The sequence below is a fragment of the Vulpes lagopus genome, chromosome 1 (assembly GCF_018345385.1).
Source record: "Vulpes lagopus strain Blue_001 chromosome 1, ASM1834538v1, whole genome shotgun sequence".
In the NCBI taxonomy this organism is placed as follows: domain Eukaryota; kingdom Metazoa; phylum Chordata; class Mammalia; order Carnivora; family Canidae; genus Vulpes; species Vulpes lagopus.
In genome coordinates this window covers 44,399,367-44,426,454 of record NC_054824.1, presented here as the reverse complement: position 1 = coordinate 44,426,454, position 27,088 = coordinate 44,399,367, and the positions used below count along the sequence as shown (strand labels likewise).

General features: G+C 35.5%; 1 protein-coding gene and 1 pseudogene across 1 annotated transcript in view; both read right to left on the bottom strand.

Annotated features, from left to right (window-relative positions):
* EYS (eyes shut homolog) overlaps window positions 1-27,088 on the bottom strand; it is a 1,534,343-nt gene that overhangs the window by 1,429,307 nt on the left and 77,948 nt on the right. The window contains exons 3-4 of the mRNA XM_041742712.1: window positions 25,721-25,914; window positions 24,407-24,537 (exon numbers count right to left, since the gene is read on the bottom strand). Of these exons, the coding sequence (XP_041598646.1) occupies window positions 24,407-24,537; window positions 25,721-25,914 (325 nt within the window). The remainder of the gene's footprint in view (window positions 1-24,406; window positions 24,538-25,720; window positions 25,915-27,088) is intronic.
* Window positions 317-2,254, bottom strand: LOC121484087 (annotated as a pseudogene).

Here is a 27,088-nt window from a genome sequence, read left to right as displayed (position 1 = left end):
GCACAGCATTCCCCTCCCCCAGAAGACCAGCTGGAAGGAGAGGGGAAGAGCAAATTCTTGAACCAGCAGCGCTGGAAAGCTCCAGGGGAGGTAGATGGATTTACAGTACATAGAACCAGAGGAATCATCTAGGGTGAAATTTACTTAAATTGTGGTTGATATTCTTTTTTTTTTAATTGCTACCAAATTTACTGTTTTTTTTCACAATATGGTACTTCAGGACTTTTTAATGTAAACATCTTGATTAACTAATTTTCAAAATAATGATACAAATTTAGCATTCTTCTTGGAATGGAAGACTTGCTTGGAGGTTATTTCATTTTTTTCTCTTTTTCAAAAGTGCATCTCGTAGTGCCAGCTGCTTTTCTCGGAAGGAACGCTTGTCTTTTGACCGGATGTTGTGGCTATATCACATCATCATAAAGTTCTTCTGTTTTTTCTTCTCTTTATTTGTGGAACTGGAAAATGGGTTCATTTTGGTTTTCTTCCTCACAAATTCTTTTCGGTCTGTTTTTCCAGCAACTGCTGTTGCTAATCTTGTCTCCTTGTCAGATTTTGGCTTTTTATGAAGGTGTTCAATGTCCCGAAGAGAAAGTAACTCACCCCTGGGCTCCTCATCACTATCTATTTCAATATATTTCCTCTTTTGGGCTTTCCCTGGGGTAGCATCGAGTTCTTTCCTCATTTGGGCTATGCAGATTTTCTGGAAGTCTTCTTGAGTTAGAACTCCGCTCGTGCTATTGGCTGCAGCTTTGGCTTTCCGCTCCTCCATGGACATCATGTTGAGCTTCTTGAATATTTCTTGCTGCTCTTCATCAGAAGAATGATGCACATCAACCCACTCACCCTCAGCATCTGCCTCCTCACTGAGACTGGTACTTTCCCACCCATCCTCAACATTTTCAGCATTCTCTTCTTTTCCAACTTCTAGAACTTATGCTTCTGGAATGTAATCTTTAGCATCTAATTCTCCATATTCTTGCACTCTTGCTTCTATGGAGGCCTCTGTAGGCTTACCCCAGAATTTCTTCTGCAACATCTTAGGATTCAGTGTTCGGAAGAGCTGAATCAAAGTTCTAGCAGACATCATCACATTCTTATCTCTGTGTGTTTTATACTGAGCTAGGTTTTGGAGAAGTTCTTCAGTAATGGCTAGAGGATATCAAGCTGTTATCTCTTTTATAGCATTGATTCCTACTGTCATGACCTCCCCAGAGTTCTTGTAGGTGACAGAATTGTTGGCCACAGTCATGAGCACTGACTGAATTATCTCTGGGGGTACTAAGTGATGAGATGCTTGGGCAGGAAACAGAAGGATCTTTGTTACTTCTCTTTGGTGAGGCTGCAGAAATCTTTGTACAAAGGGATAAAAGTTGAAGAGAAAAAGCTCATGAATTCCCACCAATCTGGAGATGAGGTTCATGAGCATCATTTTCACCTCAAACCTCTTCGTAGAGCTCTCTAGTTGTTTTAGTAATTTTTCTGCAAAATCTTGGGGATCATGAATCAAATGAATAGCTGAAAAGTTAAACACCTCTGGTTTCTTCTTCTTTTTTTTTTTGTTTCTTGAGCACTTTCAGTCTTTTCCAACCTTTTCTTGTGTTTGGAGCTTTTCTTCCCAGTGGCATATGACCTTAGAGAAACATGCAGTTGTGATCACATTGACAGTTTTGGCATCATTCCAGATGTTTCAGAAGAAAGTTCAATCACCACATCCAAAGATATTTTGGCTACAGTTGCATTGCTGTCTCTTAACATGGTGTACATGAGATTCTGCAACACAATATTCACTTTATTGTTCTTGTGTTTTGCATTCTTGATATCAGTGACAATATGTGTGTATAAAGTCTTTCACAGAAGCTTATCATGGCAACGCAGAAGTTCAAAGAAGAGTTCTAGCAAACTTGATGGATTGATGAGATTCTTATTTCTCAGCAAGATCAAAGCTTTGCAAAATGTCATTCAAAGATCTGGATCCAAGACAGTGTGATTGTAGGAGAGAAGATCTTTCAGCTCTTTTCTTGAGGAAAGTTAAATGTTCTGGGTAGCAGTGACCAATCTGTGCCATAAACATCACTAGCTCTGCCAGTTCTTTGCTAGGTTTATTTGGTTGTAATTTGAAAATCTCCAAATTGGATTTGTAGTGATTATACTGCTGTAGAAACTCCTCGACGTAAACTGGCGGATACCGCTTGATCAGATTTTGTAACTGTGGCAGGTTGCTGGGGAGCATGTTATTGTTTCCGTTAGACATGTTGTTTGCTGAGTGGCTCCACAAAAAGCAGTCGAAGAAGGCTGTGGTTGATATTCTTGATGAAGCCCACTCATATAGCTATTCTGCACTGAGCAAAATGACTAGAAAGAAGAACTCACACAAAAGAAAGAATCAGAAACAGTACTCTCTGCCACAGAGTTACAGAATTTGGATTACAATTCAATGTCAGTCAATTCAGAAGCACAATCATAAAGCTACTAGTGGCTCTGGAAAAAAGCATATAGTACTCAAGAGACTTTGTGACTGCAGAATTTAGATCTAATCAGGGCAAAATTAAAAATCAATTAAATGAGATGCAATCCAAACTGGAGGTCCTAATGATGAGGGTTACTGAGGTAGAAGAAAGAGTGAGTGACATAGAAGACAAGTTCATGGCAAGGAAGGAAGCTAAAGAAAAAAAGAGAAATACAATTAAAAGACTATGAGGAAATGTGAAGGGGAATAAACGATAGCCTCAGAAAGAAAAATCTACATATAATTGGGGTTCCAGAGAGTGCCAAGAGGGACAGAGGATCAGAAAGCATATTTGAACAAATCATAGCTGAGAACTTCCCTAATTTAGGGAGGGAAACAGACATTCAGATCCAGGAGATAGAGAGGTCTGCCCCCAAATCAATAAAAAACATTCAACACCTCGACATTTAACAGTGAAACTTGCAAATTCCAAAGATAAAAGAGAAAATCCCTTAGAGCAGCAAGAGATAAGAGATCCCTAACTTATATGGGGAGAGATATTAGATTAACAGCAGGCCCCTCCACAGAGGCGTGGCAGGCCAGAAAGGGCTGGAAGGATATATTCAGGGTACTAAAAGAGAAGAATATGCAGCCAAGAATACTCTTTCCAGCAAGGCTCTCATTCAGGAGAGAAGGAGAATTAAAGAGCTGCCAAGATAGGCAGAAGCTGAAAGAATATGTGACCACCAAACCAGCTGTGAGAAATATTAAGGGGGACCTGTAAAAAACAAAGCCCAAAGAAATAATCCCCAAAACAGGGACTGAATAGGTATTATGATGACGCTAAATTCATATCTTTCAATAGTATCTCTGAACATGAATAGGCTAAATGATCCCATCAAAAGACACAGGGTTTCAGACTGGATAAAAAATAAAAAAAAAAAAAAGCAAGACTCATCTATTTGCTGTCTATAAGAGACTCATTTCAGACCTAAGGACACCTCCAGTACAAAAATGAAAGGTTGAATGGTCCTCAAAAATGGTCCTCAAATGAAGGTCAAATGGTCTTCAAATGAAAGGTCAAATGGTCCTCAAAGGAAAGCTGGGGTAGCAATCCTCATATCAGATAAATTAAAGTTTATCCCAAAGACTATAGTAAGAGATGAAGAGGGACACAGTATCATACTTATAGGATCTATCCAACAAGAAGAACTAACAATCATGAATATTTATGTCCCTAATGTGGGAGCTGCCAAGTAAATCAATCAATTAATAACCAAAGTAAAGACATACTTAGTTAATAATACACTAATAGTAGGAGACTTCAACATGGCACTTTCTGCAAATGACAGATATTCTAAGCACAACATCATCAAAGAAACCAGAGCTTTAAATGATACACTGGATCCGATGGATTTCATAGATATATACAAAACTTTGCATCTGAATGAAAATGAATACATATTCATCTCAAGTTCACATGGAACTTTCTCCAGAATAGACCACATACTGGGTCACAAAACAGGTCTCAACTGATACCAGAAATTGGGATTGTTCTCTGCGTATCTTCAGACCACAATGCTTTGAAACTAGAACTCAACCACAAGAAGAAATTTGGAAGAAACTCAAACACGTGGAGGTTAAAGAGCATCCTATTAAAAGATGAATGGGTCAACCAGGAAATTAAAGAATAGTTAAAAAGATTCATGGAAACCAATGAAAATGAAGGTACAGCCATTCAAAATCTTTGGGATACAACAAAAGCAGTCCTGAGAGGGAAATACATCGCAATTGCAGATTTCCTCAAAAAATTGGAAAAAAACTCAGATACACAAACTAATTTTGCACCTAAAGGAACTGGAGAAATAACATCAAATAAAACATACGCCAAGCAGAAGAAAAAGAGTTAATAAAGATTCGAGCAGAACTCAATGACATAGAGACCAGAAGAACTGTAGAACAGATTAACAAAACCAGGAGTTGGTTTTCTGAAAGAATTAATAAGATAGATAAACCATTAGCCAGCCTTATTAAAAAGAAAGAGAAGACTCAAATTAATAAAATCATTTATGAAAGGGAGAGATCACAACCAATACAAAGGAAATACAAACGATTTTAAAAATGTATTATAAGCAGCTATACCCCAATAAATTAGGCAATATAGAAGAAATGGATGCATTTCTGGAAAACCACAAATTACCAAAACTGGAACAGGAAGAAATAGAAAACCTGAACAGGCTGATAACCGGGGAGGAAATTGAAGTAGTCATCAAAAACCTCCCAAGACACAAAACTCCAGGGCCAGATGGAATCCCAGGGGAATTCTATCAAATCTTTAAAGAAGAAATAATACCTATTCTACTAAACCTGTTTTGAAGAATAGAAAGGGAGGGAATATTTCCAAACTTATTTTATGAAGCCAGCATCACCTTAGTTCCAAAACCAGACAAAATGAACCCACCAAAAAGGAGGATTATAGACCAATATCCCTGCTGAACACAGATGCAAAAATTCTCAACATGATACTAGCCAATAGGATCCAACAGTACATTACGAAGATTATTCACCATGACCAAGTGGGGTTTATCCCCGGGATGCAAGGTTGGTTCAACACTCATGAAACAATCAACGTGATAGATCATATCAACAAGAGAAAAAACAAGAACCATATGATCCTCTCAATAGATGTAGAGAAAGCATTTGATGAAATACAGCATCCATTCCTGATCAAAACTCTTCAGAGTGTAGGGATAAAGGGAACATTCCTCAATATCTTAAAAGCCATCTACGAAAAACCCACAGCAAATATCATTCTCAATGGGGAAACACTGGGAGCCTTTCCCCTAAGATCAGAAACATGACAGGGACGTTCACTCTCACCACTGCTATTCAACATAGTACTAGAAGTCCTAGCCTCAGCAATCAGACAACAAAAAGAAATAAAAGGCATTCAAATTGGCAAAGAAGAAGTCAAACTCTCCCTCTTTGCCAATGACATGATACTGTACATAGAAAACCCCAAAGACTCCACTCCAAGACTGCTACAATTCATACAGCAATTCAGAAATGTGGCAGGATACAAAATCAATGTCCAGAAGTCAGTGGCATTTCTATACACTAACAATGAGACTGAAAAAAGAGAAATTAAGGAGTCAATTCCATTTACAATTTCACCCAAACATAAGATACCTAGGAATAAACCTAATCATACAGGTAAAGGATGTATACCCTAAAAACTACAGAACACTTCTGAAAGAAATTGAGGAAGACACAAAGAGATGGAAAAATATTCCATGCTCATGTATTGGAAGAACTAATATTGTGAAAATGACTATGCTACCCAGGGCAATGTAGCACGTTCAATGCAATCCCTATCAAAATACCTTGGACTTTCTTCAAAGAGTTGGAACAAATAATCTTAAGATTTGTGTGGAATCAGAAAAGACCCCGAATAGCCAGGGGTATATTGAAAAAGAAAACCAGAGCTGGGGGCATCACAATGCTGGATAGCAAGTTGTATTACAAAGCTGTGATCATCAAGAGAGTGTGGTACTGGCACAAAAACAGACAGATCAATGGAAGAGAATAGAGAACTCAGAAATGGGCCTCAACTCTATGGTCAACTGATATTTGACAAAGCTGGAAAGACTATCCATTGGAAAAAAGACAGTCTCTTCAATAAATGGTGCTGGGAAAATTGGACATCCACATGCAGAAGAATGAAACTAGACCATTCTCTTACACCATACACAAAGATAAACTCAAAATGGATGAAAGATCTAAATGTGAGACAAGAATCCATCAAAATCTTAGAAGAGAACACTGGCAACACCGGTTTTGAACTTGGCCACAACAACTTCTTGCAAGACACAGCTATGAAGGCAAGGGAAACAAAAGCAAAAATGAACTATTGGAACTTAATCAGGATAAAAAGCTTCTGCACAGCAAATGAAACAGTCAACAAAACTAAGACAACCTACAGAATGGGAGAAGATATTGCAAATGACATATTGATAAAGGGCTAGTATCCAATATCTATAAAAGCTTAAACTCAACACCCACGAAACAAACAATCCAACCATGAAATGGGCAAAAGACTTGAACAGAAATTTCACAGAGGAAGACATAGACATGGCCAACAAGCACATGAGAAAATGTTCTGCATCACGGGCCATCAGGGAAATACAAATCAAAACCACAATGAGATACCACCTCACACCGGTGAGAATGAGGAAAATTAACAAGACAGGAAGCAATAAATTTTGGAGAGGATCTGGAACAAGGGGAACACTGTTGCACTGTTGGTGGGAATGTGAACTGGTACAGCCTCTCTGGAAAACTGTGTGGAGGTTCCTCAAAGAGTTAAAAATAGACCTGCCCTACGACCCAGCAATTGCACTGCTGGGGATTTACTCCAAAGATACAGTGCAGTTGCAGTGAAAGACCGAGACACCTGCACCCCAATGTTTATAACAGCAATGTCCACAATAGCCAAACTGTGAAACGAGCCTCAGTGTCCATCGAAAGATGAACGGATAGAGAAGACGTGGTCTATGTATGCATGGAATATTACTCAGCCATTAGAAATGACGAATACCCACCATTTGCTTTGATGTGGATGGACCTGGAGGGTACTATGCTGAGTTAAGTCAGTCAATCGGAGAAGGACAAACATTATATTGTTTCATTAATACAGGGAATACAAAAAATAGTGAAAGGGAATAAAGGGGAAAGGAGAGAAAATGAGTGGGAAACATCAGTGAGGATGAGAGAACATGAGAGACTCTTAACTCTGGGAAATGAAAGGGGTAGTGGAAGGGGAGGTGGATGGGGGTTTGGGGTGACTGGGTGATGGGCACTGAGTGGGGCACTTAACGGGATGAGCACTGGGTGGTATGCTATATGTTGGCAAATCGAACTCCAATAAAAAAAATATAGACACACAAAAAAGAAACCTTGGTTATCAAAAGTTTCATGTTAATGAATCAAATTCTCATTGTATACTTAAAAATATATATTTATTTAACTGATTTAGTGCCAGCTTAGCTTTTCGTTAAAGTCGATACATAAAGTATAGATTTTATTCTATCCTATTATTCTTTAACTGAAATGAAACATTCTATTTTCAGGCAACTAATTGCAAGTAGTTCTCCATGATGAGAACTCAAAGCAAATAAATAAGAGTAGCAAGAAATGAGAGGAGAAAGAGATAATGGATGAATTTATGAGTTTCCAATATTCAGAAGCATCAAGGACTTAAGATGAAAATCAGGAAACTAGAAATAAGGAATGGGAATGAAAGAAAATAATCAACCAATCATAAAAGATGAAAGAGGCCTTGTTTGAATCAATGGTAATATGTCATTATATTGAAGACCATGATTAATTTAAATAATTCACTAAAGGTAAAAAACAGTGAGATTTAGTTGCTTCAGAGAGACAAGGAAGTGTCAGATCTGAAACCTTCAGATCTGAAATCAAGGTGAATTCCCATCTGCTTACCTTTAAAAATGCTCTTTCCGTCTATTGTCTTTTATATGCTGGTATATATGGTATCGTGTGAATCCATGGTGCTCCTAGAGCCTCTACTTTTTGCACTGTGATCATTTCACAAACAAATTCTCCAGGGCCTGAACTGCAACACTAAACTTTTGTACTGGCTTTACTGCAACAGCTGCCACTCTTCCCAGATCACTGGGGCAACTTTCCTGCTCATACCTCCACATCTATTCTGCCCTAACCATGCCAAACTTTCTATCAGGCATACCGATACCACTGTCAGTAAAGCCTGCTCATCAGCCTTCCCCTGCCCATGGCATTGCTGACTTCACTTATAACCTCTCTTACTCAAACTTTTCCCATAGAGTAGCTATCAAACCGTTCTATCTCTTTAGAGATCATGCATTGAGAAGATTCTCAGAGCACAGGTAAGTATACTTTGGTCCTTTTGGTTTATATATAGCTCTCTGAACAATCAGGAAAATACCAGGCACTGGTACTCATTTCTATCCTTGAGATAAATTCTCCTTTTTGGAGAGAAATATTCTTTGAGGGTTTCACAGATATTTCTGTTTTCCTTTCTCTTTTCTTTTTCCTTCCTTCCTCTTTTGCCTCTCTTTTCCTCCCTTCCTTTTTTCCATCTCATACATTTCCAAGTTCAACATATATTACTTTACATGCATGAGTGCAAGTAGTCATCATGACTGCAGTTAAATGCCTTTATCAGGCAATTAAAACCATTTAAAGCATATTCATATTTAACTCCAGTTTTGCTTAACTCCATATCAGACAGCTATATGCCTCCACTGCAGCAGCTTCAGTGAATATGACATATAAATTATCTGGATTTCATCTGGATTTGATCCTGAAGTATGATGAAAGTAAGTAAAAAATTGAAATTTGTAGCAGTATGCCTAGATCTGTTGAAAATAGTCTTGCAGGAGAATAGAAGTTGATTTGTGGAAAACTGTTAGTTTGGAGACTAATACAGGACTATAGAGCAATACAGGAGAAATGAGATGCACACTACAACAGTATAGAGAATAAGAAAGTAGAAGAGATATTCAGAAGGCAGAATGAACAAGACTTGAAATCTTGCTGACATTTATTAACAGGAAGGAATCTAAAGTGTCAATTATTATTTGGTACTTCTCTTCATACTCTTAACATATTCTCATATTTAATATATTTTTATATTTTTTCTTTTTTTCTGGTTTATTTTTTAAATATTTTTATTTATTTATTCATGAGAGACAGAGAGAAAGAGAGAGAGAGAGAGAGAGAGAGAGACAGACACAGGCAGAGGGAGAAGCAGGCTCCATGCAGGGAGCCTGTGGGTCTTGATCCTGGGTCTCCAGGAACAGGCCCTGGGCTGAAGGCAGCGCTAAACCGCTGAGCCACCTGGGCTGCCCATTTCTTCTGGTTTAAACTGCTATTTATTACACTTCTCTTCACAGTGCAGAAAGCAATCCCCCCGCCAAAAAAATAAATAAATAAATAAATAATAAAAAAGGAAGGCTCTCCCAAACATTTACATTCCATTACTGGTAACCTATTTCCTTGATGTATAGCCAATCACATAATCTTTACTTTTTTTGGGGGGGGGGGCAACAAAAGTTAATTGTTTCACCAATCTGGATACCTAATTTTCCCTGTGGAAATCCATATTTCTTTCTCATGATGTCTACTTTCCTCTCCACTAACAAATCCTGGGGGCTTGCTCACATAATTTAATTTTTTTAGTTCTAGACCTTAAATACAATTTCCTCCACTGGATGTCCCATCTGCTTCAGGAGCCTTATTTTAGCACCTATTTTATATTCCGTCGTCTATTTAGATTTACCTATGTGAATATATGTACACAAATGTGTATACATTCACATATACACACACGCACACATTTTAATCTTCATTTTTAATCCATATTCCCTTTTTAAAATTTCTATTCTAGTCCATTTTATATTTAGAAAGAATATTTTTCCAGTTAATCTTCTTCTGATAGATCACCTGGATGATAGGTTTTTTGATTGTCTGCATAAATATAAATATTTCTCTCACCTCTCAATATATAGTAGTCATGTGTAAGATTTGGGGGAGGCAATATTTTCTCTTGGTAGTCTATAGATGCTTTCTAAAGCTGTAAACGTTATACCACTGTCCTGAAGCTACTAGTGTTGATAATAAACTATGTGATGCCATGCTGATTACTTTTCCTTTGTAGGTAAATTGTTTTTTCCTGCCTTAAAGCTTGATAGATATTTCACTATGTGTTTTTATCATCAATCTAGCTTGGATAGAGAGTGTCTTTAACTCAGACTCAACCTTTGCTCCAGCTCAGAGAAATATATTATGTAACTTGATTAATTATTGCTTCTCCTCTGTATGTTCTTTTTACTCTTTCTAGAGCTTCTATCATTCACATGTTAGGTCTCCTTGATCTATTCTCCAAGTTACTCAACTTTATTTATCATGACTCATTAACTAATTCATCCATTAAGTTCTTCAATAAATAATCCTTGAGCTTCTACTGTAGATAGTTATTTTTCTAGCCACAGTGCATATTCAGTGAGTAAGATTTTGTTTTTGTTTTCCCCCCTCATGAGGGTCATCTTTTGGTGGTAAAGGACAGGACATAAAGACTTAGATATAGGATATTTCAAGAGAAAAGTGAAGCAGGTTAAAGTGTATAGTAAGCACAGATGATTACTGTTTTCCTAAAATTTGCATCAGAGACAGTTTCATGGGCAATTAATATTTCATAAAACCAGGATAAATTTAGGGTAAGATCATGTATGTACATGAAGATAAAAGCAGATTCCCCTTTATTTATTCTTTTCTCTACTTCAAACTACTTCTTTCATAAAGCATTCTAAATTTCCATAATTTGGATTACCACTTTCTTTCCAATTTTCCACATACATTATTAATTGAATAGTATGTTTTTTAGTTGTAGTCTTGGTATGTATGTATATCTATGTGCTCTACTCGATTCTTTTCACTTATTTTAGCTACAGTTATCTAATTCTTTCTCTCCTCCAGAAATTCTAATATCCTCAAGTTGTGATCATTTTATTTTAACTCATGTTTCTCTCCTCTGGCCTCTCTTGCATCCAGTATTTTCCCTTGCTAACTCAGTGTCCTAAATGTGGTATCCTTCAGTGAATGGAAGGAAAAAATGGTCCAAGAAAGTTCAAGCAGTCAGGATATCAGTCCTTTTCTTAGGGTCATGGATCTGGCCTCTCTCTTCACTGGTATCACTGAGCATACTCCCACTGAGAGCCTTTGGTCCTTAAATTCGGAACTTAGTTGACTATGGCAAAGGAGAACAAGAACACTAAGTAGGTTGATTTGATTTTGACATCCCTTAAATAGTCAAAGTGTTTATACTGAGGAAGTAGCTGCTATTTTCTGGTTATTGTTCTGTTGTCCCTCTGCTTATTTACAAATGCTTCCTAACTCACAAAGCAAGATAATCTGTATAAATTGCTTTTGCTGAGATAGGGAAGCTAAGACCGAATTCATTTTAGCTGCTCAAGGTGTCTAACTATCATTCAAAGAACTCAGCTGTTTTAAGTATGAAGAGAGAGGAAAGATATACCATGTTCCTGGAATATCCAATGTATACTCATATTTTTGTATGAAATTATTGTTTGTTAATAAATATTAAGGTAGTAGGAACAGTAAATATTTTTGTAACATGGAGGGCAAGAGGGATGTAAATAATTGTGATGAAAATGTTTAAGGTGTTATTTTTAGTGGTAAAGAGAGATAATATATAGAGGAACAAAGGATCTGAATAAGATACATGTAAGAAAAAGAAAAGACAGATAATGGAAATAAAATATTTCAGTGGAAAAGCCAAGAGAAAATAAAATACAGATTAATATTCTTTTCTTATTCTTCTCAAAATGATTTCCTATAACTCTCTGAAATGTCTCTCCTTTATTGGGTTGTATTTTGTCAATTAAGCCAATATTTATTAGACAATTAGCTTTACTTTATTTCTTGGACAGAATATCCCAAACTTTGTTCAATGACCTATGGAATACATGCTACCAGTTTTTTTTTTTTTTTCATGCTACCAGTTTTAATGAGAAATGTTAGGCTCTTTTGGGAACACAGTATTGAGTAAAAAGGTAATAGCAGCAGCATTTTGACAACTACTTCATGTAATGTGGAAATACTGGCATTTGCTACATTTATTTTTAAAGCATGAAGAATTGACAAAATAAAATGAAAATCAATGAACCTAAATAATTAGCATATTTTAAATACAAGTTTTTAAAATATTTTTTCAAAATATCAAGGAAAACATAAACTTAATAAAATTAAAAATGAAACTTGCAATGCTCTCATAAATAATTGGTAAGAAATTATTAAAGAAACGTATTAAAACAATGAAGTAAATACTCCATGAAACAACAAAAATGAAAACTGAAAATTAAATTAAATATTATTTGATTTTCTTAAAGAGTTAGCTTCAAAGATAGTATGTCAACAGTGTCACTTGGATTGGGAGCATATTCTTGCTTAAAGTTTTCTAGATGCTGAAAAATGGCTCTTTCAAACTCTATACTATTCTAGGAAATGGAAGGAGAGTTGTTTTTTTTTTTTTTAAGGAGAGTTATAAAGTAACTCCAAATTGTTTTTTCTGACTTTGTTATCTTGAAATACTCCTATCACTTGTTTGAAGAGCAGGAGGAAGTTTTGCTACATTTTTTTTCCTGGGTCTGTACCATTCTATTATAAGTGAGTTGTAATTTTTGTCACAAAAAAAGCATTGTGGTTCACTTTTTTTCCCTTTGTTTTCATAATCTATAGATGGAAATTCTGATGCGGAGTTATTTGTATCAATTTCAACACTGTCATGTACCTATTCCACTTCTTGAAAAAAACTCTTTGAAGTAGATGTATTTATTCTTACAAAAGAAGTTTTGCAATACCACTACATGCTTGTTCACTGTGACTTGTTAGGGCATAGACAGATGTCTAACTCATACACTACTCATTTTATCAATTTATCTTTTTTGATTAAACTGAGTGACTGAGTCATTGTCCAAATCTCAAAACACATGATTCATATATATCACAGTTCTTTAAGCCTTAAAAAATGTTACTAGACAAAAAGAGCTGTATTTTCCAAAAAAAATTAGCATGATATACTAGTTGATAATTTATAATATTAAAATTTATAATAACACTATAAGTTGAAGTGGAGATAATAATTGAGAAGAACTATTTTCAGAATGCTTATCAAGATTGACAGGAAATAAATTTTGAGGAGATGTCTGAGCAAAAACTCAACAATGGAAAATGTCCTTTATAAAGGAGACTAACAAATACAGAGGCTTGAAGTAGGAGATGCTTCAGGTATTCCAGAAACTTCTCAAAGAACAAAGTGGCAGGAATTGAGTAAGGAAGGGGAACATGGTAGAGAGATAGGCAGAAGCATTTTATGGCTAACCTTATAAACATTTTAAATAATTTATATTTTATTTAAAGTTATGGAAACCCATTGAATGGTAGGTAGTGTCAGGGTAGTAACACATGTAAAAACAAATATAATCTCTTGCGTGGAAGAGATTAGAAAGAAGCAAATCATCTCAAACTTACTTTAACTCTAGTTAAAGTAAAACATAAAACATAGTAACTCTATGTTTTCTAATTGCTCAGGCCAAAAACTATAGAGCTATTATTATATTTACTCTTTTTCCTTTTAACTATTTTAACTCACTCCAGTATAAGGGGATATTCAATTGATTCCATCTTAAAAATAAGTGTAAAAAAATAATAAGTGTCTTATCATGTCGTCTCCTATCCTGGTCCAAATCACTACATGACTGAGTTCAACTTGAAATACATGAATTGATGATCAGAGAGTGGAAACTTAAATCAAGGTGTTGTAGAGTGTGTAATTACAGATCAGGATAAATTATAACATATAACCATGGGGAAAATGGTCAGGATGAAGAGGAAAATTCATTGCAAAATAATTGTCAAAGGATTTAAGTAACCAAGGTGGGTGGATTTACAAGATGGACATCAAAGTAGGTAAGATCACAGCAGTGGTAGAGAAAAGGACAGCAAGCCAGACGCAAAAGCTTTTAGCTGGGGATGGGCAGGAACTGAGACAAAAAACAAGATACTTGAAAAGGAGCCTTGGGAGGGAGGTACATAGAGTTAGAGAAGGGTATAGATGATGTCTTCTGCTAAAAATAGATAGGTTTTTCAGGAGGAGGAAGAAAAATGGTCTGGTTATGATAAAAAGGTCAAGGCTTTCTATACATTTCCTTACCAGCAGTACATAGGTTTTGGAAGAAGGAACAGTATCCACCTAAGGGGACTATAGGCCCTCAGGTTTCAGTAAGTATACAAAAGAGATGGTGGTACTGGAGAATTTGCTGCTGACAAAATGAGATCCAGAAGACATAGCAAAAGAGTATTAGATATTAAGAAGTATTGGATGTGGGATGCCTGGGTGGCTTAGCAGTTGAGTGTCTACCTTTGGCTCAGGGCATGATCCCAGGGTCCTGGGATTGAGTCCCACATTTTTCTCCTTTCAGGGAGCCTACTTCTCCCTCTGCCTATTTCTCTGCCTCTCTCATGAATAAATAATAAAAATCTTAAAACATGTTGGATATTGGGCAAAGCATTATGGGGCTAAGATTTATTCAATCAAGTATGCTACGAAAACTTCAGAGGTCACACAATGTTGGGTCAACCTTTATGCAGAGATCTGCACTAACTTCTATCATAATGCTTTATTGTTTATCATTTACAGGGAAATTAATAAGTCCAGGACTAATGGGATAAAGGTCATTCTGATATGAACATATATTCTCAAAATGAAGCACTTAGGGAATCAGATTTGAGGATGACTTCTGTCAATTATAACTTCTCTGAAAATATAAAATATATTAACAGTAGCAGAAGTTACTCTTGATGAGGAAATGTCAACAATGTCCTAGATATTTTCCATTGTAATATAATTTATAACCAGCATCTTAAATGATAAAACAATAAATTTTAACAAACTTTTTTTTCTATGCTAAATTCAGAATGATTTATTCAAAAGAGGAAGTTAGCTGTATAAATATGGCTATTGATTTCAAGCAAAGAAAAATGTGCAGCTAGCTTTTGATATAATTAACTCCAAGAAATTGAGGTTTTATATTAGTTGACAATTACTGAGTGACCAAATGGAAGCCCTCCATCAATTAACAGATTCTGATTCAAATGTGTGATTGCTATTTTAAAATGCATCTTTCAGAATTAATGTGAAAATATAACTTTATTATATGTTGAGAGGAAATATGTTGACCTATGCATTTCTGTGTATACAATGTTCTATTTCAAAGTCACATTGCGTGCTTAATTAGGTTTACTTGTGACACAAACTGAAAACCCTAATTCTACCCATGGCTAACATGGTGAGACATCACGCAAACTAATGAAAATGCTGCAAATGACATGAGAAAAAAAAGTATGTTAATACATTGAATTGACACCTAAACAGGGTGCACAGGCTGTAATTGCAGCTCAGTGAGTAGAAAAGAGGGAAACTAAAAAAAAAAAAACTAATAATAATAAGCTGAGAGAGCAAAATAGAGCATCATTATCCCATGAAATATCTTAAATTTGGGTGGAGAAAATATGCATATCACAAAATTTCTGATTTTTTAAAGATATAGTGTATATATATTTTTCCAATATCTATGTTAGGGTGTTTTTTATAAAGATGACTCTCAATAAATATTTATTAAACAATTGGCTTCAGATTAGAAAAAAAAAATTTGTAAGAGAAATATACCAGCTGGTTTTATTAACATTTATTTTCTGATTAAGGTTTCCTCCTTTCATTCTGAATGTTCAGATTATCTTTACATATAAAAATATTAGAGTTATTGCATTCAGTAAATATTAGAATAAATAAATGTTTTTTTATACTTGTGTGTGTGTGCGCACACTCACACGTGTGTGTGCGTATATATGATGGCAATATTAGGAGTGTGGTTCATGATAGTCTCCAAAGCCTTTATGTCATCTTATATTACAAATGCTCTCCAAAACTAGTGTATAGAGAAAGACTCAGAATCCTGTATGTCTAGTCACAACGCCGTTCACTCACTACCTCTACACCTCTGTCAGATGGGATGATGAACCTTCCATCAGGGATCCTTGAAAGCCTCAGTAGAGCTGTGGTCTGTAGTACTTTGGACATTTCCACTTATATAAATGTAAAAGAGTCCACAGAAACGTTCACTTTAGCGCTGCTTTTGAAGAGCTTACAAGGGCTGTCCACTGAGCTCTGCCAGCTCTGACAAGACTTCACACCTCTAAATTAATGCCAAAACTCAGTCAGCCCGCCATGATCTATGTTTGAGGCCATAAATGTTAACCCCTTATCAACATTTATTGCAAACACCTCAAGTACCCAGAGCCTCCTCACCATTTGGATCTTTCCTCCCAGTCATTTCTGTACACATTTTTCATTTTGACCCAAATCTTTTCATCGGTGGCCACTCTTTCTCCCTCACCCCTCATATTTCAGGGGCTGGATGTCAGGTACATGTCCTTTTTCCTCATTGCGTCTTCAAAAAGATAACCGTCCCATCCTTCTCAAAAATCTGTTATTTGAGGATGATGCCATAAAGCCATGCTATCCATATTTCATGTTATTTTCAAAGCTGACCCTCCTGGGCTTTCCCTCCAATCCTTTATTTTTTATTTAATTTTTTTTTAATTTTTATTTTTTAAATATACTTTTACTCTTTTTAAAAAATATTATTTATTTATTTATTCATGAGAGAGACAGAGACAGAGGCAGAGGGAGAGGGAGAAGCAGGCTCCATGCAGGGAGCCTGACGTGGGACTCGATCCTGGGACTCCAGGATCACGCCCTGGGCCAAAGGCAGGCACTAAACCACTGAGCCACCCAGGGATCCCCTCCTTTAATTTTTAATACCTGGTTTTTTATATCTTTTTGTAACATTGTCCCAGTATTTTTGGGACTTATTTCAATATTTGCAGAGTTGATCCATTTAAAATCCTAGCTTTTTGGAGGAAGATACTGTCTCAACTCAAAGATCTCAGGCTTCATCCTGACTTTACAACCTACTTCCACTGTAGTATTCCATACACTATCATCATGCATAATTCTATTCCTTCCATAACTTTAAATTCCTTAATATTAATTTCAAGTATTTCATATTCCACTCACAGCCTCATTTCTTTTTCCAGCCTACCCTTTCTAGTCCTTTTTTCTCCCCAACAGTTCATTCTTCACAATCCACTGATCCTACCAACACTTGAATGTCCTTCATCCCCTATCATGTCATCACTTCAATAATAACCTGAATTATATTACATGGTCCATTTCCAACTAACTTCTTGGGTATACCCTCAAATCATTTTCCCCATTTCTCTCCATTATTGTTGCCTGGTCAAAATTTAACTCTAGTTTAATTCAACACTGAGGCTATTTTATGAAAAATAGAACTACACATAGTACAAAAGTTAACTATTTAAAATATGTGATTGGATGAAATTTGGCTTACATAGATCCTGGATTTTTTTAATCCTCTCAGTCCTACACTTATTTGTTTTTGTTTTGTTTTGTTTTGTTTTGTTTTTGACTGTGTTTCCTTGCCAAGTTTCCTCTTGGTGGCAAGATGGCCTCCTGTAACTCAGCTACATGCTTCAAGGAAGTTTCTTGATGTCACTACAGAGTCTGTTTTATATTTCTTTAAAATCTCCAGCAGGAGGTTCAATTTCAACCACGTGCAAACTTTCTGCCAAATGGTTAAATTATCAAAGGGCAAAAAAAAAAGTGTCAATCTTACTTTTAAAGAACTTATTTCCTGTGGCTAAACAAACAAAAAAAGGGTTAAAAAAAAACCCTCATCTTTAACCCTTGTAGACAGAGAGCAATGATGATAGAGAAAAATGGGAGAAAATTCTCTGGTTTCTATTCTCTCATTTCTGGGTCAAGTCCTGGTGCTGGAAATGGGTAAAGGTTTCCATACCATAATATTCACTATGGATGACCTTTTTGTCTAGCCAGTGCTGACTAAGGGTTAGACCATTCTTCTGGACATACACTAGAGCAGCTTCTGGGCCCTTGTGTATTTGAGAGCCAGGAAACTCGCTTGCATACAGCCTCTCATGGTATCACAAGTAATTATAATAAGAGTCACTGCTGCCTCCTAGAGGAGGATCTGCTTCTCAGAAGCCCACAAACAGGTAGAACTAGACCTCTAACCTATCTTAATTTCTGAGATCTAGTCCCTTCTTCACCCCTCCAAAGATACTTCTCTATTTCCTTAAGCATAATACTTTGTAATGTCTTTTAACTTGCAATTCATTATCTTAATCTCTTGTACAGTGCTGAGAGTCCTGGACAGTCTCCTCTAGAATACTTTCTTATCGTCTTTGTCCATCTTGTATTGTATTTCAGAATGCTGACCTGTGACTTCTGCCTGGGTTCTACTAATGTACTGCAGTAGCAACAGGTCAGAGGTGAGAGGAGAATAAGGTCAGGATTTATTTCCTCTATTCCCTTCCTGACAGGTTGTAGGCTGGCAGTAACTGTGTTTATCTACATAAGTTCAGAGTTCATGTCAGAATGTTCTATACTACACCTACACTGCTCTCTCAGTTCCCCTAATTGCATCCTTAGCTTCCTCTTTCAGCAGTATAGAAGGGAAACAGCTCCCCACTGTTTCTAAACTCAGGATGTTTAATCACACATTGTTGGTTTCCCTTAGCCCTTCTCAAATTCTTTAGTTTTTTTTTTTTTTTTCATTCTGTATTTCTAAATTACTCTGAGTGAACCATACGTTTTCTGGTAGAACCATGGCTGATTGCAAGTATTCAGAGAAACTCTGCAAACATTCTTCTAAATAATTTTTCATTTTCTGCCATTGCTATATCTCATGAAATATACTTTATTTTTTAAATGTTAGCCCCCCAAAATAAATAAAACAATTTAAATATTAACTGAAGTATTAACACCGTGGCCAAATAATTCCTCTGTAATTTCAGAAAATTGCCAGAGTTAGGTTCTACATGTCTGTTGACACAAAAACATCAATTATCCTTCCTTTTTCCACCAAATTCTACTTGCACTCTACTTGATCCCAGCAATGCCATTTATGATGCTTCACTAATATAACTTATTGCCCTTAAAAATAACACTTTTTATGACAAGTTCCTTGACACCAAAAAATTTCAATAGTCTAGGTGTTAAAGGAAATGCCAATTTATAGACACAGTTAAAAATTAACTCCTCTTTGACACTGTGTTGCTGTGGTCATTTAGGTACCAAATAAATTCTCAAAGCTAGTGGTTTACTCTCTTTCTCAAGGAAGTAATTTTATTTCATTTCCTATCTCATCTAATCATAGGAATTTAGATCTAGTCCATATATTTAAATAGAGAAACTGATACCATCATCGGTATTGTATTCTCTTACTTCATTTTACTTTTTCCCAACTGCATGTTTCTTTTCTCCCAAATTCAGAATATAAGAGCAAAAGCTAGGGTTGAACTGTACGGATGTAGGAGGGAAAGAGGTGTAAGAGGATTTTCTGCATTGATGCTATTTGAATTCAGCTCATCTTAACCAGTAATTCTTAAAGTATGGTCTCCAGATCAGCAGCTTCAGCATCACTTGAGACTTTGTTATAAATGCACATTTGTAATCTCCACCCCAGATTTATTGAGTTCGAAACTCTAGGGTAGGGAAATAGCTATTTGTGTTTTAAACAGCCCTTCAGGAGATTCTAAAACAGCTAAAGTCCATTGCAGCCAAAGTGTGAGAATAATTTATTTAGAAAAAACATACTTCCTAAGATGGCAGAGCATAGATAACTTGTTCATATTTTAAAGGAATTTAAGTTGAAGGGCTTCCATTTCTCTTTTTACTTTCAGTCATTCCCTTAATCTCCTTTGAGACAAGAAAAAGAAACTACAAGACTAACTTTTTGGTCATTTTTTCAACTTCATGCTTTATTAATTTATATAGATTATATCTCTATCACTTCATTAGAGTAAAAGTTAGAAGTGATTCTGACGGTCAGTGAATTTAGAGGTGAGAATCTGGGTGCTAGAAATTCTGTTCTTGTGTTCCACATCTGTATGGTACTCATTGATTTCTGAGGCTCAGGTTTTCACTCATCATTCAAGTTAGACTTTGTTATTTCTGCCTTGTTGAGGCAGTTGTTTGCTCTCCTTTCACTTTCCTTATATTTTACCTTCTATTAATCAGCAGTCTAATTTAGACAAAGGAGGGGGCCATGTTTTTAATTAAGTAGGTTGGAGATGAGCACAATGTTTGCCAAATTAATTTTATGAGTAAGTTTACTTCAAATTTGTTACACTAGCTTACTGATATGACATACTTCATCCATCCTAGAGAAATCTAACTGGAATTTTTACAACATCTATCCTATCAAGCACATGCTTAACAAAGCATTCTAGATGGAACTCCATCATTTTATTTTTTTTTAAATTTTTATTTATTTATTTATTTATGACAGTCACAGAGAGAGAGAGAGAGGCAGAGACACAGGCAGAGGGAGAAGCAGGCTCCATGCACCGGGAGCCCGACGTGGGATTCGATCCCGGGTCTCCAGGATCGCGCCCTGGGCCAAAGGCACGCGCCAAACCGCTGCGCCACCCAGGGATCCCGAACTCCATTATTTTAAAATTAAATCTATTAGTTAGAACAGTCAACTGAGAGCTGGCAATAATGCCTCTATCTAGTTTTCTGTTGAGGATAAAATTTAAAACAAGCCTTCTAGAACATCAGAATGATGCTAAAAGTAAAGGCCAATAAAATAATCATACCTAATAAAAAGTAAAATAAATATATATGTGATGTATACTCATTTACATAATTCTAACCATATTTTAATTGTTGATCATTTTTCTATGTATATTGACAAATATATTTGCACTATGTCTCAGAATTAGAAAATAAAAATTCATGGGATCCCTGGGTGGCGCAGCGGTTTAGCGCCTGCCTTTGGCCCAGGGCACGATCCTGGAGACCCGGGATCGAATCCCACGTCGGGCTCCCGGTGCATGGAGCCTGCTTCTCCCTCTGCCTGTGTCTCTGCCTCTCTCTCTCTCTCTCTGTGACTATCATAAATAAATAAAAAAGTTAACAAAAAAAAAAAGAAAAGAAAAGAAAAATTCAGTATTTTTAAAAAAGAAAACAATTGAATTTGTTGATAAATTTACATAAGATTGAATGCATACATAAATTTGCCTGGACTGATTAGCCTTAACAAGATTTTGATATAATGAAGAAGCTTCTCTTCATTTTCTTTTGAAAACATCACATTTTTTATAAATTTATTTTTTATTGCTGTTCAATTTGTCAACACATAGAATAATACCCAGTGCTCATCCTATCAAGTACCCCTCTCAGTGCCCATCACCCAGTCACCTCCACCTCCCACCCACCTCCCCTTCCACTACCCCTAGTTCGTTTCCCAGGGTTAGGAGTCTCTCATGTTCTGTCTCCCTTTCTGATATTTCCCACTCATTTTTTCTCCTTTCCCCTTAATTCCCTTTCACTATTTTTTTTATATTCCCCAAATGAATGAGATCATATAATGTTTATCCTTCTCCGATTGACTTATTTCACTCAGCATAATACCCTCCAGTACCATCCACGTCGAATCAAATGGTGGATATTTGTCCTTTCTAATGGCTGAGTAATATTCCATTGTATACACAAACCACATCTTCTTTATCCATTCATATTTCGATGGACACCGAGGCTCCTTCCACAGTTTGGCTATTGTGGACATTGCTGCTATAAACATCGGGGTGCAGGTGTCCCGACATTTCATTGCATCTGAATCTTTGGGGTAAATCCCCAGCAGTGCAATTGCTGGGTCGTAGGGCAGGTCTATTTTTACCTCTTTGAGGCACCTCCACACAGTTTTCCAGAGTGGCTGTACCAGTTCACATTCCCACCAACAGTGCAAGAGGGTTCCCCTTTCTCCGCATCCTCTCCAACATTTGTGGTTTCCTGCCTTGTTAATTTTCCCCATTCTCACTGGTGTGGGGTGGTATCTCATTGTGGTTTTGATTTGTATTTCCCTGATGGCAAGTAATGCGGAGCATTTTCTCATGTGCATGTGGCCATGTCTGTCTTCCTCTGTGAGATTTCTGTTCATGTCTTTTGCCCATTGCATGATTGGATTGTTTGTTTCTTTGGTGTTGAGTTTAATAAGTTCTTTATAGATCTTGGAAACTAGCCCTTTATCTGATACGTCATTTGCAAATATCTTCTCCCATTCTGTAGGTTGTCTTTTAGTTTTGTTGACTGTATCCTTTGCTGTGCAAAAGCTTCTTATCTTGATGAAGTCCCAGTAGTTCATTTTTGCTTTTGTTTCTTTCGCCTTCGTGGATGTATCTTGCAAGAAGTTACTGTGGCCAAGTTCAAAAAGGGTGTTGCCTGTGTTCTCCTCTAGGATTTTGATGGAATCTTGTCTCACATTTAGATCTTTCATCCATTTTGAGTTTATCTTTGTGTATGGTGAAAGAGAGTGGTCTAGTTTCATTTTTCTGTATGTGGATGTCCAATTTTCTCAGCACCATCTATTGAAGAGACTGTCTTTCTTCCAATGGATAGTCTTTCCTCCTTTGTCGAATATTAGTTGACCATAAAGTTCAGGGTCCACTTCTGGGTTCTCTATTCTGTTCCTTTGATCTATGTGTCTGTTTTTGTGCCAGTACCACACTGTCTTAATGACCACAGCTTTGTAGTACAACCTGAAATCTGGCATAGTGATGCCCCCAGCTCTGGTTTTCTTTTTTAATATTCCTCTGGCTATTCAGGGTCTTTTCTGATTCCACACAAATCTTAAAATAATTTGTTCCAACTCTCTGAAGAAAGTCCATGGTATTTTGATAGGGATTGCACTAAATGTGTAAATTGCCCTGGGTAACATTGACATTTTCACAGTATTAATTTTGCCAATCCATGAGCATGGAATATTTTTCCATCTCTTTGTGTCTTCCTCCATTTCTTTCAGAAGTGTTCTGTAGTTTTTAGGGTATAGATCCTTTACCTCTTTGGTTAGGTTTATTCCTAGTTATCTTATGCTTTTGGGTGCAATTGTAAATGGGATAGACTCCTTAATTTCTCTTTCTTCAGTCTCATTGTTAGTGTATAGAAATGCCCCTGACTTCTGGGCATTGATTTTGTATCCTGCCACACTGCCAAATTGCTGTATGAGTTCTAGCAATCTTGGGGTGGAGGCTTTTGGGTTTTCTATGTAGAGTATCATGTCATCGGTGAAGAGGGAGAGTTTGACCTCTTCTTTGCCAATTTGAATGCCTTTTATTTCTTTTTGTTGTCTGCTTGCTGAGGCTAGGACTTCCAGTCCTATGTTGAATAGCAGTGGTGAGAGTGGACGTCCCTGTCTTGTTCCTGATCTTAGGGGAAAGGCTCCCAGTGTTTCCTCCATTGAGAATGATATTTGCTGTGGGCTTTTCGTAGATGGCTTTTAAGATATTGAGGAATGTTCCCTCTATCCCTACACTCTGAAGAGTTTTGATCAGGAATGGATGCTGTATTTTGTCAAATGCTTTCTTTGCATCCATTGAGAGGATCATATGGTTCTTGGAAAATGTCACATTTTAAAAGCTTCGTATGTTTTTAAACTTGGCAATTCCTTTTAAAATTGATGAAAATACTCTCCTTTGTACATCTGTGATGTGTATGCATATTCTGTTTCTTTTCAGGATGTTCAAGGTTTTTCTGTACCATAGCTAATAATTTTCTGCATTTATGAGTATTCTAAAATTTTGAGGCTGTTTACTGCCCTCCAGTAATGACCAACAGAACTTACTTTAAGCAGCCAGATAAAAGTCAAGCAAGTGTGAAGAGTACAAATTGTACTTCCTAATGGTGTGAGAAACTATCTATAAAGCTATTTGAAATGGACTTAAATTATAAGCCCAGATAACTGGGTCACTTCTGTCATTTACCAATGAGTAATTTTTAGCAAACCCTTATTTAAATAAAGCAATATTCCCTAAAATTCTGCCTAGAGACCCTAACTATCTGCCAAGGTCTGCAAATTGAAGGAAGAGATGGTTTATTCTATACTTTGAAAATGTAATAATAACATTGTGTATAGTAGACATACTTACATTTATCTCTTCTTTATAGACCTTTAAATACTATTCAGTTATCCTACAAATCTCCATGATGAAACAAAATGTGTTTTAAACTGTCCAAATTATGCCTGAGAATTTCTTAGTTTTTAAAATGATTAAAAAAACGTTAAAATGTTTCTGCTTCAACTTGAAATAGAGTATTAGATGCCATTAAATAAAATTTAAGCTTAAAACAGAACATTTGTTTATTTTTGTCCACAAGCCTTTACAACTCATGTATTTTTGTTTAAAAAATAGGAAAGTAATTAATTATACCTGCAATGATAATTATTCTCATATTTCATACATGTGGTATTTTTCTTGTGAGGAAATGACTCACGTGGTGTTTGAAGTTGTCTCTTACAAAGCTTGCCTGTAAATATTGCAGAACAGATGTACATAGTACCCTAAGAAAAATCAGAAAGTATTTTTTACAAAAGTTTTTGGATATTTCAAAGATCATAAAATGATTCTTACCTGGAGAGGGATGGAAGCTATTTTCATAAGCATGTAGAAGTTCTCTGTGCAACAATGTGAAAGATTCTATTTTCCAAAATGTCACAACAATGTCTCCCATCTCACACACTTTTCCTATCACCTGAATTCAACACTCCTCTAATTGAGAATTAGAAACTATGCTTACCTCCCACTTGAATGTAAGCAAGCTATGACTATGGAGAAAGTGATGCTCTCTGATTTTCAAGGCTCTGTTTAAAAGGCCATATAATGTCTGTCTAATTATCTTGGGATGCTTGTCCTTGGATTTTAGCCACGATGCTGTGAGGAAGCCGAGGCCTTACTAAGAAGTTATATTTAAGGTTCTGGATTGATAGCTTTAGTCAAGAGCCCAGTTAACAGCCTGTATCAACCACCAGACATCTGAGTTAGGAAGCCTTTAAGATATTAATATGAATTCATAATACAAATTTAAATATTAATCATACTAAAATAAAAAGATAGTGATTTGTGGAATTTATTACATTATTTCCTAGTCTTATTTATTTAAATGTTAAGTTGAAATGTTAAAATATAAAAATATCAAATAAACAAAATAACCAAAAATAATTAAAAATGAAATGCTTATAAAATTACATTGTAAATTTACATTATAAAAAATACATTATAAAATTACATTTTAGTAGAAGCACAAAAAATGAAACTGAAGATTGTAAAGTGGGGTTTTTATTTAAAATAGGAAAACATGAAAATCAACACATGAAGTATTTTTTCTGCTTTTTCTAATTTTGAAAATTATAATATATTAATAAAAACTTTAATTATATTTGTAGTTTTCAGATAGTTTGGTAATGGTAAATATACATATGGTAATGGTAAATATGTATATAAATTGTATATATACACACACACACAAATTGCTATTTTATTAGATTCTGACTTACAGGGATGCATGAGTGGCTCAGCGATTGAGCATCTGCCTTTGGCTAGGGGCATGATCTCAGAGTTTTGGGATTGAATCCCGCCTGGGGTTCCCCACAGGGAGCTTCTTTCTCCCTCTGCCTATGTCTCTGCTTCTCTCTCTCTGTCTCTCATGAATTAATAAATAGTTAAAAAAGAAAGATGCAGACTTACATTTGGAAGATGAATGCAGTCAGCATCATTCTGACATGGTATCGATGAACACTCATTGACATTGGTTTCACAGTTTTGATGAAAAAATCCTTTGGGGCATTCACAAATATAAGCAGGGCTTTTATTCCGCCAAATTTCCACTTTCCAACAATACTGAGAAACATAAGATTCCATTGTTTCTTCACGGAACGAACCTTAAAAGATCACATACACAAAGTATGAACATAAAATGTAACAAAACATTATAGAGAAAGTCTTCAGAACTCATTTTAAAAACAAGATTTATTATGGCATAATTAATGTATTATAAAATTTACCCATTGCAAGTCTATAATTCAATAACTTTTGCAAATGTGTAGAGGTATTTGACTATTAGCACTATTTAGGTTTAGCATATTTCCATTACCCAACGAAGACCTCTTTTATTGTCACTCTTTGTTCGCAACTTTGACCCCAGGCAAACATTAATTTTTCTGTCTCTATAGTTTTGCTTTTTCTATGCACATATAAATGGAATGGTACAATATGTTGTCTCCTGCTTGGCTTCTTTGCTTAGGATTTGTCATGTTGTATCATGTATCAATATTTTGTTACATTTATTGCTAAAAAGTAATTCACAATGCATATATTTTATTTATTCATTCATCAGTTGGTAAACATTTGGGCTGTTCTACTTTTAAACATTTTTTATCGATATATAATTGACATATAAAATTATATCAGTGTTTTTTATTTGGTAAAATTCTCCTGTGAAGCCAACATTATATTAGTTTGAAGTGTACAACATAATGATTCAATATATGTATATAGTACAAGATGATCACCATCATAAATGTAGTTAGCATTCATTATTGCACACAGTTATAAATTTTTGCTTTTGATGAGAACTTTTAAGATATACTCTTGTAGCAATTAACTTTTATGAATAAATGAATTCACCCACGAGTATTTGAGTAGATATATATTTTCATTTCTTTTATACAAATTTCTTGCTGAGGTGTATAATAAATACATGTGTAACTTTTTAAGAAACTGGCAAACTATTTTACAAAGTGGTTGTGCCATCTTACATTTACATAAGCAGTGTATAGGATATCCTGTCTTTTGCATTTTTACCAACATTTACATATGTAGACTGTAAAAATTGTATTATTTATTTTCTTATTATTGAGTAGCAAGTTGTTTTTGTATATTCTGAATACAATTTTCATGATATATGTGATGGAAAATACTTTGTCCTTTTCTTGCTTTGCTTTTTCATGTTCTAAGTGATTTTTTGATAGGAAAGCTTATATATATATATATATATATATATATATATATATATATATATATAAATTTCATTAAATACAACTTGTAATCTTTTCT